Below are 16,745 nucleotides of genomic sequence, written 5' to 3'. Positions count from 1 at the left end.
TGTGTGATTTATCCTGTCTGAAGCCTACTTAGACATGCAACAATCATACACATTCTCTTTCAAACTTATAATAAACATGTTTCTAAACTGTAAATGAATTAACTTCCAAGTCTAGCTATATACCAGCTTCTGTATTCAGTATAAGGTCCATTTAGATTTTACAATGCTCACTGCTGCCTACTAATAAGCTGTAAGGAGGCCCATGATGATGATATGTGCATTTTATTGGTTATTATGGCTTAAATAATGCATTAAAGTCTATGGAGCTCTATTCACTTCCTTTGTATTTATATCTCAGCCACTGTATACAGTACAAACTTTATTCAAATTCCAAAATGCTCTGTATTGCACACTGATCAACTGTACATAAGCCTGTTATGATGACATGTACAGTTTATGAGTTAGTATGAGTTATATAATGCATTAAAGCCTAAATGCAAGTTGAATGTTTGAAAACCAATACTGCCACTACAACCAATGCTGTACATCATGGTCAATGATTTTTCACATGATTATAATGTCATCCATTTACAAACACTGACAGAAGAGTCATCCAGTCATCCAATCAGCATCAATATACACAAATCACATGGATTTTCTTCAGTAAAATGCTTCTCATGTCTGTTTCTATCATTTTTCTGGAAGTCCTACACAAGCTGTGCGCTGTTTATTGTATCATACTACGTGAAATGATTGCACAGTGAAATCCAGATAAAAGTCAGATAACACTCTTAAATGAGGAAATAACTTCCTCAGTGATGGTTTCTGCAACTGACGCTTTAGCTATTAAACGACAGCAAAAACACATTACTTACACTGAATGCATAAGCTATCATACGCAATAATGTCAATGTATAAACAAATTATACAATGGCAAAAGGTGTCTATTACTTGGGGCAGATCACAGCTTAAATTATTTTTCACATCTACATCTTTAAATACCTAAACATATAAGAAAATCAAAAAACAGTCTAAGATAAATCACCAATGTGCAGTGGTGAAAGACACAAATTTGGCACTTTGCCATTATTTCTATATTATGTGTTAAAGAAGAAGATATGTAGGCAAAAATGAAAATAGCATATGGCCTGGTAAATTGCCATCCGGCCTAGGTTCCACTATCATAATAAAACTCAAACAACCCCACTGTAAAAATTTAGGCGCTACATACAACGTCGATGTTTAAGCTTTCCAACCTTCAAGAAAAAAAAAACAAAGCTTTTTAAAGTAAAACCCTCAGGAGTCGACGTGATTCAACTTCTATTCTCAAAAATGTGTGGAATTTAAAAACTAATCTCACTTGTGCAGCATCGCCCCCACTCAGTTAACTGCACCCTTGAATGTTAAGCTGAAAAAGTTAAGGCGATAACAGTCCCCTCTGTTCCCAGAGCCAATTCAATTAGTCTGTATTGCAGATATGGCGCATATTTTTGGTTCATACACTCTGCCTACTGAGACACCAGAGGAGAGGTGCAGCTGAGGAGAAGGCCAGATTTCATATGACATACCATCAAAAGGAAAGGAAAAATTTTAGAAAAAAAAAAAATCCAAAACCCTGAAGCCACCCAACAGCAAGTCCTTGTCACATTTTTTTGAGTTGAAAAGGACGACTAATATATTCCAGCTCTAACAACATCTGTTATCTATTGGATTCAAGTTGGTGACAACTGCTAGGCACAACACTGCCCTGTGTCATAACGTGATGGAGTGCAACCACATTACCTAACATGTATACTTCTATAACTAACATCTACAATGGGACAGAAACTGGATGCTGACTGAAAGGGAAATGTGGGCGTACAATAGATGGAGAGAGACATCTTGACTACAGGAGGATGGTTGACAGACTTTGAGACAGGAGAACATCCAGGCGCTGCTTCATCCTCTATTCAGTAAGAGCTGGTGGAGGCTGTGGCAATTCTCTTCCCAATGTACACCCTAGAAAAAAAATCCAGAAAATGCATGAAATCAAACCAAGAAAAAAATGAGATCACTTTCACTATTTTATAAATGAGGCCCAGGTCTGAGCAGACAGGCTTCAGATACGTAAATTGAAAAACATGATTACAGCTCGAGAAACTGTAAATTTGTCACTGCAAAGCTGAGACATGCATCACGTGAAGACTGAGCTGTGCGAATTCAGACTTACCCAAGGCCAAGAGCGAGGATGTGCGAGATGAGTAAGGAAGGGATGAAGACTTTGAGGAATTCAGCAGAGAAGACGCCGCCTTTCTTCATGACCCCACTCTTTCTCATGCTGAGAGACACTGAACGTCGGGGATGCCTGAAGTGGAACTCCCTAAGAGGAATAACCGATCAACCAATTAATGCAAAATCCTTCCAGAAAACAATCGAAGACGATATCCTGAACAACTATTAGTGTATGATTCTGGAAGCGAGAGTCTGTTTACTTTGGTGGAATGTTTTCTGGTCTGCTGGACCAATCAGCGACCCAGTCTACTTCTTTGTTCATTAGAATGTCCTCCTCTCTGTCCTTCTCTGCACCATCTTCCTCTGACTGCAAATGGGGAGGGAAAGCAAGTAGGCTTTAGCACAAAATCAAAAGACTTGAAAAGATTTTAAACTTTAGATTTAAATGTTTTTTGTTTTGTTTTGTTTTGTTTTGTTTTGTTTTGTTTTATTTTATTTTATTTTACCTGACTACCTCTTGTGCTGGACATATCCACATCAAAAGTTATCTGACCCTCATCCTGATCTGGACTTGGTGGCCTGTGAGGACTGAGTCAATGCAATGGAGTTACAAATAAATAAAAAAAGAAAAACAAGTCCAATTTACCCACATGCAAACACACTTATAACAGCTTTAAACAGCATATAATGGCCTTCATTCCTACCTATCACAGGAGGAGCTACTTGGGCTGGATTCATGCTGTGCATCGAGGAGGATCTTCTCCATGTCTCCATTATGGATAGAGGACGATGACGGCACATGCTCTAATCCACCCATGAGGCTTTCATCATTCTCAGCCACCACTTCCAAGGCCTGCGGAGTTTGACTCATGCCAGCATTTGCATTTATTTGGTCAGCAGCTGGAATCATTAGCAGGTTGGTCTGCGCATCCTGGGTCCCTGTGTTCCCATTCAGCTCCAGCTCTACCCAAGAGACTTCGCAACACAAAGGTCAACAGGAGGGAAGGAAGGGAAATTAGACTTGTGAAAGTGCAAACCTTAACAGGAGATTGTACACCACGCAGAAACACACCTCTGCCTGCTTTCAAAAGGAAACAGCTGACCTACATTTCCTGCACCACTGACACTGTGCATTCAAATGAACTGGCTGTGCTCTGCATCCATGATAGCATGCACTTCTTTGTGCCACTGCCCCACAAACAGCTTGCACATTTTTTTTCCAGACAGCAGGGAGTTATGTAATCTCTTACAGCCAGCGGGCTTGGGTGAGCACAACATGTAAACCAACATGAGACGCCCCTTCCCCCCCGCTTAGGGCTCACCGAATATAGAATATAAATTCATGCGATTCGACGACGCACGTATGCACGACAGACTGCACATTTAGAGAGGAGTTTGTCATCAATGCTGCTCTCATGTGAGGTCTTGCATAACTGTAGAGTGCAGAGACAGACAATCTGCCCAGGCATGTCGCTGTTCCAGCTGTGATGCTCTCACATATGAAGCGCACGTCCACGGTTTCGGTCCGAGCTAATGTTTTAGTCCTGAAACAAACTGTCGATCGATTTAAGTCTGGACGCACCTTTTGCCAGTTGAGTGTTTTAAATGTATGTTAGTGTGCAGGCACTTGGGCTAACATCCCACCATTGTCTTCCTTTAAAACTGGCATTTAATTAGAAGGACAGTGGCCTGTTGAGTAAAAAGGCAACTCGACTAAAAAAGGACTCAGAGCGATATGAACTATTACCAAGAAATTTGAATCGCATTAGCAAATAAAACCAAAATTTATTTCGTCTTTTGTCTCAAAACTTGTTTTCATTTTGGCTAGAGCCCGCCCAACGCCGTCTTGTGTACGCGATTGGCTGCCATCCCATCAATCATCACATTTATCGCCACGCAATTGGCTATCTTGCGATGACGCCAAACAACATCACCCTCCACCCCTCCCAGAAGAAGAGGAAATTCCATACTCGATCTAACTTTTACAATAAACTCTGCGTTACACAAATATCATATAAATCACACACACTTATTAAGAACAGCTGCCGCGGCCTTTGTAACGTGCAGCGCGGAAAAAAAAACTGACGACGGTTACGTACCGTGAAGCCCGGGCTCTTCGTTATTGTTTTGCGGAGCAGCGGCGGTGGACATGTTGACTCCCCTGTTTTAGCGTTCATCAACATGACACGCAGACAAACTACCATGTGCGCAGGCGCTAAACCTGTGCTGAGTCCAGACCATAGGCTGCATATAAAAACAGACTTCAGTGAAGGGCTTTTTCTTTTTTTTTTACATGATTGCAAGAATTAAAATATTTTTTGTACAAATCTTGCACAAACCGTGACAGTTTTGTAATGTTATTCAGAATTAAGTTTGTCCAGGGAATTTACTACTGAAGTACATTTGTGCCATTATCAGGTCTTGACCAGCAGATGTGCTGCAGTGCAAGACCTGGGTGGACTCTCTTCTATCTGAGCCATCTGAGTTCGTGGTGGGTTTGAAGACAGATGACAGTCGTGAAGCTGGCTCCAGTCACCTCCTGTCACTCACCCTTCAATTACAACTGCTGAGCTTGATGGCTGTACTAATGCATGGAGCAATGCTTACTGTAAGTACAGTTTTCTATAGAAGACAATATACATCACCCCTCCTCCAGGTCCACAAAAAGGGTCCTAAAGGATTATGAATAGCTTGTGTTGGTTAAATGAATGTCCACATTTCCACAGTATCATATACAGTGATAAGCAGCTGGTTTACATGCAGGTGTGATTTCAGAGAGGTTTAACAGAAGAAAACTGCATGAGTAAAACGCTGCCCTTCCCTGTTGACCCAAAGAGGGGTGGCCTAAAATAAGCCTAACCATGTTGTGTTGTGCAAAGTGATTTTCCTTTTTTTTATTTAGAAACATGTTAGGCATAGTTTTGTAACTAAAACTATATACCAACAAAAACCACGTCTTGATAAAGCTTGTTTTTATGTGATCATTTCATATCTTCCACACACAAACCATAAAGCAGTTTATTAATTTTGTTCAGAATTCAGGTTTGAAATTCTTTATTACTTTTCATCTAAACTGTACTTTATTCCATTTGACAAAGACAAACATAGCTGTACAATGAACCATTTAAACAGATCACCAAAACTCTCCTACAATCTTTTACTCAAGAGCCCCTTGAAAGAAATAAACAAAAACATACAAATTAATGAAATTCATAAAAATAAAAGTGCATTTTGTTTTAACTCCTGTGATACATTAGACACGTATATAACGCTGCTGCGAGTGGAAAAACCTCATAACTCCAATTTAGACAGTTTCCTTGAGATTTCACGATCCTTTATACTGTATGCAGGGTTAAGTTCAGTTGACACTAGGTTCATGCTTAAAAGCCATTATAGAAACCTGAATGTAAAAAAATGGATGGTCTGCCTGTAAGTGAGGCAGTTTTTCCTGAAAAGCTGCCTTTTTGAAGGTACAAGGTTTTGATCACAGAGCAGCAGTGAATTCCCCTGAGCAGTCTCCTGTCTGGCTTGCCAGAAAGTTCAAGAAACATACTTGATTATCTTTTTTTTTTTTTTTCCTTAATGCTATAAGAAAGGCAAAAGGGTTCTTCTGAACGTCTTTGTGATTTACAGCATAGCTTTGCACGGTAGCTATGGAGACATGAGGGGAAAGTGAAAAAAGATTATTGGTGAGTTTATTTTTTTATTATTTTTTTAAATGAATGTCAGTGACACTCATACAGGCTGCAATAAACACCTCTGCTGTGTCTGCAGAGATGGGATTTTATAAAAGCCAATGTTCTTTTTTTTTTCCCAAAAAGAAAACTTGCCACTTAGATTTTTGCATTTTCAAACATTTCTCACAACTTCCAACAGGTTGCTAGAACAGTAATTATTCAACAGTGCACGAGTGAGTGAGTGAGTAAATACTTCCTTTGAGAATGAAGGACAGGACAAAGCTGATCACTGATCTCCCATTTTGAATGGACAACTCTCCCTGTTGATCAGTGGCTAACTGATTGGCTCATCCTCGACCGTGGAATGGGACAAAGGTGCCACATTATACAGGTTTATACACACATGACACGAGGCAAATAACTTGAACCACCCTCACAATCTTGCATAAGACAATAAAGAAAAAACTGTTTTTCCAAAAAGTTGCAAATTTAAAACAGAGATTAGCAAAGTGTCTTATTACTAGAGGACATTACCCAGAGCCCTGAGAGAGAGAGAGAGAGAGAGAGAGAGAGAGACACACACACTCAACAGTAGCTTTGCACCACATATGGAGATGGGTGGTTGTCTTGGTGGCATCCTAGCGATTGGAAATGAGTTCTCTACGGAAGGAGCGACACATAAATGCGATTCAATGGACCAATAAGCTTCATGCCCTGATTCAATGGCTTAATCTGTCACCAGAACATAACTGTAATGAAGTGGAAACTGTGCGATAATCAGCCAGTTTGCTGAAAGAGAGGTGGCTGCAAGTGAGCGAAGCATCGTGTAGGAGAGAGACAGGAGGGTTACCTTTTCCCATGTTCAGTACAGTCATTAACGACGGCTTCCATACGACAATCGTCTGCAAACTAAGTGCTTCACAAATTCTCCTTTTTTTTAAATAAACAAGTCTGTATAGGAGAGCTACCCCTGCATCACAGGAGAGAGAAGACATTTCATACAATAATTCATAATCAGTAACTCTGCCTAGTCAACTGACTTGACTAGCTTTAGAGAGAACGTGATTTAACAGTTTTTAACATTACATGTTGCTTAAAAATGTCTTTCCCCATTTAGGCCTACAAGGACCTAATTCTTTCACAGCGAGCAAAATGAATCACAAACAAAACCATGGCACAAAAAAAAAACAAAAACAGAACATTAAGAGCCAAATTAACTCAGAATCTAACTCTGAGGTCTCCAAATAAGTTCTACATAAACATCAGATACAGTCAGCCAAATTAAAACAAATAAACTGATATAGTGCTTTTGACTACAGAGGTACTGACACCTGAAAATACTTTTCTTTGGACATCCCACGTCAGAAACGACACACTTCCCTCGATGCCACAAAAAGTCTCTAGCTTTCAGACAAATACCTGCCAGAATGAATAATATGACCCAAAGTCACATAACAAAAAGGTTACCTGACCTTCAACCGACCTTCCATCTACAATCAGTCCAAGATAGACAGCTAAAGAAACTACAGTGATCAGACTGTAATCCTATTGCCTTAATTTATACAAAAATAGATCAGCTATAGTGATTATTCTTCTTTTATCAGGTAAGGTAGAAAACATCATAAAAAAAAAAAACCAAACAAAAATAAAAGAAATCTACAAACAGAAACTAGAACCAGAAGGTAAAGCAATCGATCAATCAATCTACAACAACACAACGCCTTTTGTGGGGAAGCTGACGGCGGCACTCAATGTTAGTGCCACAAACCACAAGAGAATTAGGCCACAGCACGCCATCACGCCCTTCCACGTATATAAGCTTTTGTCCTGAGCTTTATATGGTGGTCCACACATGTGCAAGGGTGACTGGTCTGATCAGGGACACCTTGTCTGCAAGACAGCTTTAGACAACTTTAGAGTATATAGGACTGGTTAACTTTGGCATGATTAGCCCCCATTCAACTCCCAAAACCACAATACCTGACAACTGTGTGCGTACGCCATTCTCGTGTTTGTTGAAGGACTACACAAGATTTTTTTTTTTTTTTTTTTTTTTTTTTTGTTATAGTCCTGTAACTAGAAATTACATATACATTACTGCTGACAATTTTCCCAAATGCAGCCATTTCAGTACACTATGAAAATCAACTCACAGGGTTAGGCTTGAGATAAGTAATCCATCTCAGTAAACACTGTCAGATTTTGGTTCTGAAGCTGAGACCAAGGATTGTTCTGAAAGCCTGAAACACTCAGGACACTCTAGCATTATTCAAAAGCCACTGAATTTACAAGCTATTGTGTCAGAAACTTTAATCCGAACATGAATTCTATTATTTCCTGCATTAAAAAGGCTGATTTTAGGCGACTTGTCACAGTTTTCTGGCTCGCAATTGTATTACCACAGAACAATCACTCTGACTTAATCACAGATGACCAGAAGCTCACTGTGATGGAATAAATGTCCATTGCACATATGTTGACTTTCTTACTGTAGAGAAATGAATGTAAACCAGTGGCTGTTTTGAAGTAAGAAATTTGATGTAACAAATATTGGTACACTGTGGATAATGGTTAGCAGTAATGTAAGTTATACATTATTTGTAGAGAATGAGCTAAAACATGACAAAACACTAGAATAGTCCTTTAACAACATATCCATACTCTATATTATGAAAGAAACGATGAGTGAACTTGGCAACTTCACAAATACTTGGGGCAAACATGGAGTGTTGACAGCTTGTATTATCAGTGTTTCAGGCCAGTATGAACAGGAACATGGTGACAGACGTATAAAGAGTAGAAAGGATTTCCTATTCAAACTGATAAAAGATGGTGGCTACAAAAACTCAACAAGCTTTCACATACAAATGAATCATGTCACAATGGCACAAAAGAATGAAGGAAACAAATTAGCCAAATAAGTGTGTTTAACACATTTTCCCTTTGGTTTGGGATGTAGTGGAGTTGCAAAAAGTAACTTGGTGAATGGAGTGATTCTCATGGAGGAAACATGTGACACTAAGTCCCAAAGTCTGGTCTCAGATCTACAAACCCTGAATGTTTATATTTATAATACACAAGGAAAATGTGCTTGTGATGACCTGCTTGGATGTACTGCATTAATGCCGCTGTTTGTTGTCGACAGTCTTGTCACATTCAATACTTAAATCACCAAGGGCAGATCATATCGAGACTTGGGGATTTAGCCAAAAGACAGACAGATATTGTTTGTTATGTGTGCATCAGAGCAGAGGGGGCTCAAGTGGAAACTGGGATCTGAGCGGTTCAACAAATGCTAGTTGAGTTTTTCCTGGAATATGTACAGATTGTTGGTGGTGGCCACAGCAATGATGTTGTCCAGAGGATGCCAGGCAGTGTGGAGGATCTTCTTGTTAAAGTCAAGACTGTCTACACTGATCTCATCCTTTTTGCGCTTCCCACCTGTGCTTACTTTGCGAGGTTTCAGGACCGATCGTGGCTTGCTGTTCTCCCGCGACGCCTCTAGGGTTACGTCCTGCCGGTAGCCTCTGTCAAACATCCTGAAGAAGTTGTTGTAGGAACCCGTCATCACAACGCTGCCGAGAAACAAGATATTAGTGAGTGTTGGAAAGCCAGACTGTGATAATGAAGAAGAAAAAAAAAAGAATCAAAAAGCCACAAATGTATTGTTATCTGTCATGAACTACTACACACAGCATGTGCAGAATACCCCTCTGCCATCCAAACCAAATTGTGTGCGGCCTTCTGCTCTGCACTGGGCAGATAAGCTCAGTCAGTGATAAGGCCAGTGTTGCGTCAAATAACGGTCAACCCAAAACATAAGCATGCGTCATGCATGGTGAATATGTGGGGAATAGCAAAGGCATGATAAAGAAACCTAGCAGCACTAAAATTGTCACAACAGCTCTCCTCATGGCAAACGCTTACACTGACATGTTACAAAAAATAATAAATAAAAACAGGTGCTCACCTGTCGTTCCCATTCCAACAGCACTCAAACTTGTCGAAGATGCAATCGTTCTCATAAAGTGAACACAACTTACTCCTGAGATATTCATGCACCTGTTGAAAGAAAGCGATGAAGAGATGTTGTGGTTACAATCACCAGTTGTGCATGAGTGAAAACAACATTGTAAGAGACCTGGATGTTTTGATTCTAACTTCAGTGAAACATCTCCCTCTTGTGGAGAAACTGTAGAATGATGTCAATCTAATAACCTGCAGAAAAAAAACAAACTGATTTGACATTATTTTTGTCTTGGCATGGTAACAGTTACAGACCTGATATGTCTCTACTGGTCGGGTCTCCATGTTGAGATCCCAGATTTTGACGGACAGGTAGTCGCGGGTCATCATGTAGCGTCCACTGTGACTGAACTTTACATCAGAGATGGATGAGATGATTTCAGAAAAGAATGAACGATTGTTTGGATCCTCTGGCTCCTCAAACACTAAAAAAAAAGAAAAAAGACATACCATTAGTATCACTGCTCACAGCTAAACAGCTGTGCACAATTTAATGCAGAAACATTGAAATAATGAACATAAGCCATACCACAGCCCTTTACGGAAAGACTGGCCCCATGACGGGAGCTGGTCGATCGGGAATTTTTAGGCTCCTGATATGCATTAAAACTAAAGCGAGCACAGTGACATTTTCTTCAGAAAATGTAAACTATTCTAATTTCGCTGCCTCTCATCAATGTCATTTGCTTAAGCATACCGCAGACACAATCTGATAATCCAACAGCTTCCCTGCAGGCAAACAGCACAAATGAAACTGATCTTACGTTTGGCATGTTTGTCGCACAGCGCCGATGCCCTCATGTCGCACATGCGGATGGTGCCCTTGCTGCTGCTGTAGACAAAAGTGTTGCATTGGTTGGGGTGAAACTCCGCTGCTGTGATCACCTCCGTCAACTCCTCCATATTGGCTGGCTTAATGTCAACAATATCTGAAGAAGTGAGGTTAAGGTCAAGCTGCCAATCCGACACTGCCACAACAAAATAAGAAATACTTTCGAAATATAAATGAAAGAAAAAGGTTTTATTCCTGAACTAGTACTAGTCAGGCATCAACATCGTCGCTGCCTTCTTCTGTTCTGTGAACTCATGTACAATGGCAAGTAGCATTTGGCCAGCACACAATTCATTTTGTTCCCTAAGAAAGTTGAGACACTCAACCAATTTCTCAACAGAAAGTCATATGGTCAGCTCAAAGCAGAAGCAAAACATTTCTTTAATCTCTAAACACTTTGGGGTCAACATACACATTTCACTTTTCAAAATTTAAACTATCTTAGAGCAACTACATGTAAGAGTTGAAATATCCTTACTTTCAGGACATCTGGTGGTAGTATCAAACATGACACTGTGGTAGACATCAATTGTTTTTTTTTTGTCCAAAGTTTAGTCTGCCTTAAAACACAGTGTCTCCTTTTTTATTTGTAGTTACACCAGCACAGAGTCACAGGATCTTTGTTTCTATGGCCTATATAAGAAAACTGACTGACTAATTTCCTGCCATGGATCAGAAAAAAGGTTCTGAAGTGGGTTTCAGTTTAGCCACAGGGACTGAGTGATGTACACTCTGACTGTATCCAGTTTGATGTGAGGTGGGCAGGCGAACAGGATGCATGCGGGGGATCATAATCTAACACTGAGTCAGAATTACCTCAAAGGAAAGAACCAAACTAAACAGGACATAACATTCATTACATTCCACATGTATATATACAGAAATATGTAAAACACCCACAAACTTATCTTCCCTTTTATATCAACCACAAAACAAGAACACCTACTGCTTAGAAACTAAAATGGCAAATAATAATAATAATAACAACACACACAGGAAATGTTTGTATTGGCCTGAGAGGCTGAATTTACCCTGGTACAGTTCACACCTTTCTTCCACGGGCAAGATTATTAAAATCAGTAGGAATGTTTACGAAGAATATGAAGATTTATGCCAAATAAAAGATGATGGTTGCACAGAATCAAGGAAAAAAGGATACTAAAGCTGCGATCAGTGATCTCCAGATGCCAGAGGTTAATGCGTAGGTCATCTGCAGATAAGTAGGTCTCACAATCACTGTTGACTGAGATGGAGTTGATGTGGTAGGTGTGAGCATTTGCAAACACTCGTCTGGGGCTTGCCTCCACCATCAAGTCCATGGGCCTGAACACTGGTACCTGAGGAGAGAAGCAGGGTTAGGATCACTTTATTTTTAGGGAAGACTGTGTGGTGATTATATTGTCCTCTATTTTATAAATCACATTTTTCTGATTAAGAAAAAAAAAGGACAATATGAAACTGGTGAGGGAGGGGGTATTTCACTAATAGTGATGCAAGCACTAACAGTTAAACAGTTGTTTAAATCAAGAGAGAGAAAGAAAGGTCTGGCCTCAGTTTAACAGGCCAGTCTGTTAAGCTGAGTCTGTATTTGGAATAAATATAAATCAGTGTTTCACAAACTGGAGGATTCACATGACCAGGGAGAAAAAAGTAAAGCTGAGCAGACCATTTTCAGAGCAGGAATTCTGACCTGTCAAACACAGGTGTGACTAATAACACTAATGGCTGCTCTACACAAATGGATCACTGATGTTGTTAGTTACACCTGTGCTTTTATTGGTCAGACAAGTGAATATGGCTGCTGAACGTCTGCACCAATCAAAAACAGCTGAGCACTCACTAACAGTGTCATAATGACTGAGCTTTCAAGTAACTTACAACCAAGCTGTTCAACAATATTAGGACAGTGATAAAGCACTTTATACACACCCGTAGTGTTGTGACAGTATTGGGATCTCTAAATCGGCCATCTTCTTCCTTCAAATTGTAGCCCTCTGGTCTCTTGTCTCGCTCACTAATTTTCCACAGCTTTATGGTTTTGTCTGACAATGAGAGAGAGCAGAGATTATGAAAAAGTCACCTTAAGTAACACAAGGAACTGTGTAAATTTACATTACTTGTTGCCAAATGGTGTCTCTGGAGGACGAATGGAAAGGTTTCAGTTTAATTCAATTTTACTACAGTGAATCAGGTTAATTGGAATCCAGTGGTTTACTGACCGTTTGTGGACAAAAGGAACTGCGCTGCATTTTTCTGAGGCAACCATCGAATCTTGTTGATCTTCTCCTCGATCTCAAGGCTTTTCAGGTAGTCAAACTCAGGCTCGTGGCTCTGGAAGGTGCTGTAAACATTGTACTCTCCTCGGCACTGTGGCTGATTCTTACTCTAAACAATAACAGACCACAGATCAGAGTGAAGTTCAAGTGTTATTATGGTAGAAACAGACAGAGAGCAGTTTATTGGGATTTTCTTTAAAATGGTATTTTCAGCTTAAATTCTGAATTCAGGTCAATGTGCAGCCCCTGTGACATTATGAATGAATTTATCCAGTGAGAAAAACAATGACTGCACTGTTTGTACATATTTAGTTGAGTCAGATGAGTCACCATAACTTACCTCTGGCTCCTGCTGAAAGATGACAACACGACCCCCCTTGTCCCCAGTGGCTAGCAGCTCCCCAGAGTGGTTGAATTCAACCGTAGATATTATGTCAGCTGTCAATAAAGTAGTGTAATTAGAGTCTGATCTGGGGTGTTTTCAATGTGAAAGTATTTTGCACAGGTTTGCAAAACTTTTCTGGCTCAATGATTCATTTCCTCCCAGTGATGCGCAAAAATTCTTACAGCAGCATTAAAGATATTGTATGTTTGCTGCTGTTTTGTCCACTTGCTAGGTGTGAAAACCATGTCAACCACCACCCAACAGAGCAATGATGTATATGTACATACATAAATACACTACAGTGTGCTAGCGCAGTGGAACTTTAAGTCTAAGAGGAAAAGGGGAAAAAAAACAACTTGCCATTTGCAGCTATTCAGCACACAGACAAGCATTCTCATCAAATCCTACAACACAACAATCAATCCCTGTTTACAGGGTGGCACTATTCTGAGCTAGTGCATCCTAATATACACTATGGTGTTGTTCCTCTCTCAACACAGCACACTGCCTGATACGACCTGACTCCATACAAACTCCTATAAAACAAAGAGGGCAGAGTGAAGGACGCTATTTCAGCAAGAGTCAAATGTAACTACTAGACTAGCGTAATGCTGTGTTTTCAGCCTATGTACTGCTATGTATTGACACAAGGAGAGGCTCACATTTATACTTGTTCTCAGGCAAAGCTTACTGTAAACAACTGTGTAGTACTTCACACACAAATAAGTCCACCATGTACTGTAAACATAGGTGTTTAGGGCACTTGGGAATTTACTCATTGGACAATGGGAAAAGGACTGTTAACAATCCACCACTGGTCTTTCTGTTCATACAGAGATAAAAACTACATTGTGTTTAAATATAGGTTTTGATTTCTTCGAAATTCCATTCACCTCTACTGGGTTTGCAGTAGAAGTCTCAAATTATAAGATCATCTGCATGGCTGGATACCAAGAGAGCTAAGTGGGAAAGTTTTTCTTTTCACTTACCCAATCAGAACCTTTAAAGGCAGGATATTAATGTGAAACACATTTGAAGTAGAACCCAACCAAAATGATTTCTCAACCAAATTAACACACTGCTTCATGAACTTCCTACTTGTTTACGAAATGCCCTTGTCCTGCAGAGGTAAAAACCTGCAACTCTTCAATTCTGATATGCATTTCACTCCAAAGCATTCAAGCATTACATAACACACACTGGACAAATACACACTGGGGAATTATAAAAGCAGTGACTGTTGACATTTTGCAGCAATAATGCCAAAAACAGATGAATGTTGTCAGCCGTCCGCCCGTTTTACCAGCCTGCAAAAGGCCTAGTGGACTATCTGCAAATATGTGCCACACCACTGACCCTTTTAATTCAGTGCAGACAGACTGATGCTCTAAAATAGCACTGAGTCTGATAACTTTTCATAGGTATAAATACCTCAAAGAGAAAGTGTAGCACCAGCATTTAAGCTAACCTCAAAACAAGCATGCACGGAATGCCGGCCAGACAGTACATTTTAGCAACTGATCAGTGACCAGCACATGGACTTACCTTCTGCGACATCATCATCTATCGCTCCTTTGACTTGGGAAAAGCACCACTGCACATCACTGTTCCCACCACCGGCCCCTGCACAAAACACAACCCCAAGTTTTAATACACAGCCATCAAAGACAACTTTGCACGCGTTAGCCTGGTGCTAACTAAGCTAACAAAAATAGTCATTTGAGATCAAGGCCGTACGTAAACTTCACACTAATCACATATTATAACTGCTGCAGAAAATTCCCAGTCACAGGAAGTACTTTGAGCATGTTCGTGTTGGAAAACGCTCACTTTCGCGCTGTCAGTGACATACACATCTAGCATCTTGGAAGTATCCTAGCTTGCTAGTTAGCCTGCGTTGGTTAACCACAACAGAAGAGACAAACCCATCATCTGTGCAGGACAGGACTGACGCTGATGAATAATAATTAAACCTCAGACCCTCTCACAGTCTTTGCTGTCTGGTTTTACCTGCCATGGTGAGCAACTCGGACAGAGGTGATTTCTGTAACGGGCTCAGGCCCTGGACTGGAGCAGTGCTGACCCGGGTCGGCTGGGTGGTTCTGATCAAGGAGCAGTGGAGGAATGAAGCGGGGAGTGCTGCTCGTAAGTCCGAAGACCGCACAAGTCCAAGGCACGGTTGATATAGACAGCGCGAAACAGTTTCAGGCAAAGAAAGTAAACTACAATCCTCAGTTCTGGCTTTTAGACTTTGCACTCTACTTTGAGATTTCCCTCGCCTCTGCCTCTCCCAGCATTACACTTTCAAAATGGCGCAAGTCGGGCGGCGTTCAGCAGGCTTCAAACTGAGAGAGCGGTGAGGGGGGCACCATGCAATTTAACCTGACTGGCTCATGAGCCATCGGCGAACGTGGGTCTTTTTCCTGTACTCGGAAACCACTTGGTTAACTGGTTTATATCGCCTTTCATTTCCAACGAAAAGTCAAAAGCACTTTTTTTAGAAAACCTCGTAAGAGCTTAAACCCCGCCCATGCGCGTTGTTTCAGTGATTCAAATCGAACTAACCCACGCAAACAGGGCGAACTCAGCAAAAGTGGTCTGAAAACTGTAAACTCGATTTGATGCGAACTTTCACTTAGAAATGTAGATGTAATTTACATTACATTACATTACTACTTTATATTTAAGTTAGTTCATTTTGATTCAAATACCGTTCACAAAATATAATAGTTGTATCAATTAAAAAATATATATTTTTTGGGAGGTTACTAATTAAAAGGATAAAAAATATGTTTGCTGTTCGTTAAATGTTGGCATGTCTCTGACAACTGTAACACATAACTGTAATATTTCAGTGTGTCTAACAACATATGAATTTGAACTGACCGTGGCACCTGCCAGACATCAGTTAGATCCCACTCTGAAGAGACCGACCTCGGTACATAGATGTGAAGAGTGGGTGACAGACTGGAGACCATACACCAGGCCTGGACTTACCCACAAACCTGCCTCAGGGCAATTCTTTGTGGGCCCCTGTAGGCCTTTTTCACTGCAGACATTTTCATACTTCATCCTTGTCATGGTAGAAAAAGCACAGGTGGTAGTAATGACATTAACAATGACTCTGTTATATTCATGTGTCCCAGTAAGTCATGACAGTGTGAGGCAGTGTGCACAAAATGAAGCAGATAAATGGTCAGAAATTATTTATTTTATTGTTTATACCTGTGCTTTTCCTACTGTGACATGTGTCTCCAACTCTCCCAGTATGTCCATTGTGTGTGTCTCATATTATTAGATAGTGTCCGCAAATGGATGACAGGAAATGAGGTAGAGAGAGATGAAATAAGGGCCGCAAACCAGACTTGAACAGGGACATTGCAAGTCATGGTCGGCAA

The 16,745-nt window shown here is 40.4% G+C and overlaps 2 protein-coding genes across 2 annotated transcripts; both read right to left on the bottom strand.

The window, feature by feature from the left end:
• Positions 1–302: 302 nt before the first annotated feature.
• On the bottom strand, positions 303–4,349 carry bnip3la (BCL2 interacting protein 3 like a). The gene is made up of 6 exons (XM_041042974.1): positions 4,251–4,349; positions 2,856–3,126; positions 2,658–2,739; positions 2,412–2,518; positions 2,150–2,299; positions 303–1,938 (listed from the first exon to the last, which is right to left on the bottom strand). Exons 1-6 carry the CDS (start codon positions 4,300–4,302, stop codon positions 1,890–1,892), a joined length of 711 nt encoding a protein of 236 aa, XP_040898908.1. The 5' UTR covers positions 4,303–4,349; the 3' UTR covers positions 303–1,889.
• Positions 4,350–5,675: 1,326 nt separating this feature from the next.
• Positions 5,676–15,649, bottom strand: ppp2r2aa (protein phosphatase 2, regulatory subunit B, alpha a). Its single transcript, XM_041042067.1, has 10 exons — positions 15,358–15,649; positions 14,893–14,970; positions 13,303–13,400; positions 12,906–13,071; positions 12,616–12,728; positions 11,846–12,023; positions 10,619–10,783; positions 10,110–10,279; positions 9,799–9,890; positions 5,676–9,403 (listed from the first exon to the last, which is right to left on the bottom strand). Exons 1-10 carry the CDS (start codon positions 15,362–15,364, stop codon positions 9,124–9,126), a joined length of 1,347 nt encoding a protein of 448 aa, XP_040898001.1. The 5' UTR covers positions 15,365–15,649; the 3' UTR covers positions 5,676–9,123.
• Between the last annotated feature and the right edge of the window lie 1,096 nt (positions 15,650–16,745).

This window comes from Toxotes jaculatrix, chromosome 7 (assembly GCF_017976425.1).
Source record: "Toxotes jaculatrix isolate fToxJac2 chromosome 7, fToxJac2.pri, whole genome shotgun sequence".
In the NCBI taxonomy this organism is placed as follows: Eukaryota; Metazoa; Chordata; class Actinopteri; family Toxotidae; genus Toxotes; species Toxotes jaculatrix.
Note: the sequence above shows the minus strand (reverse complement) of the source record. Positions and strands in the feature narration are given on the sequence as shown.

Bases quoted from the DNA above. Each gene is read 5' to 3' on its own strand.
- bnip3la (XM_041042974.1), bottom strand. From the start codon at position 4,302: ATGTCCACCGCCGCTGCTCCGCAAAACAATAACGAAGAGCCCGGGCTT. The intron at 2,519-2,657 runs GTAAAATAAAAT...CCCCATTTGCAG, and splicing joins CCAGCACAAGAGGTAGTCAG to TCAGAGGAAGATGGTGCAGA. The intron at 1,939-2,149 runs GTAAGTCTGAAT...TTTTTTTTCTAG, and splicing joins ATCCTCGCTCTTGGCCTTGG to GGTGTACATTGGGAAGAGAA.
- ppp2r2aa (XM_041042067.1), bottom strand. The intron at 10,784-11,845 runs GTATCCTTTTTT...TCACTTCTTCAG, and splicing joins GATCACTGATCGCAGCTTTA to ATATTGTTGACATTAAGCCA. The intron at 9,891-10,109 runs GTCTGTAACTGT...TTCTTTCAACAG, and splicing joins GACCAGTAGAGACATATCAG to GTGCATGAATATCTCAGGAG.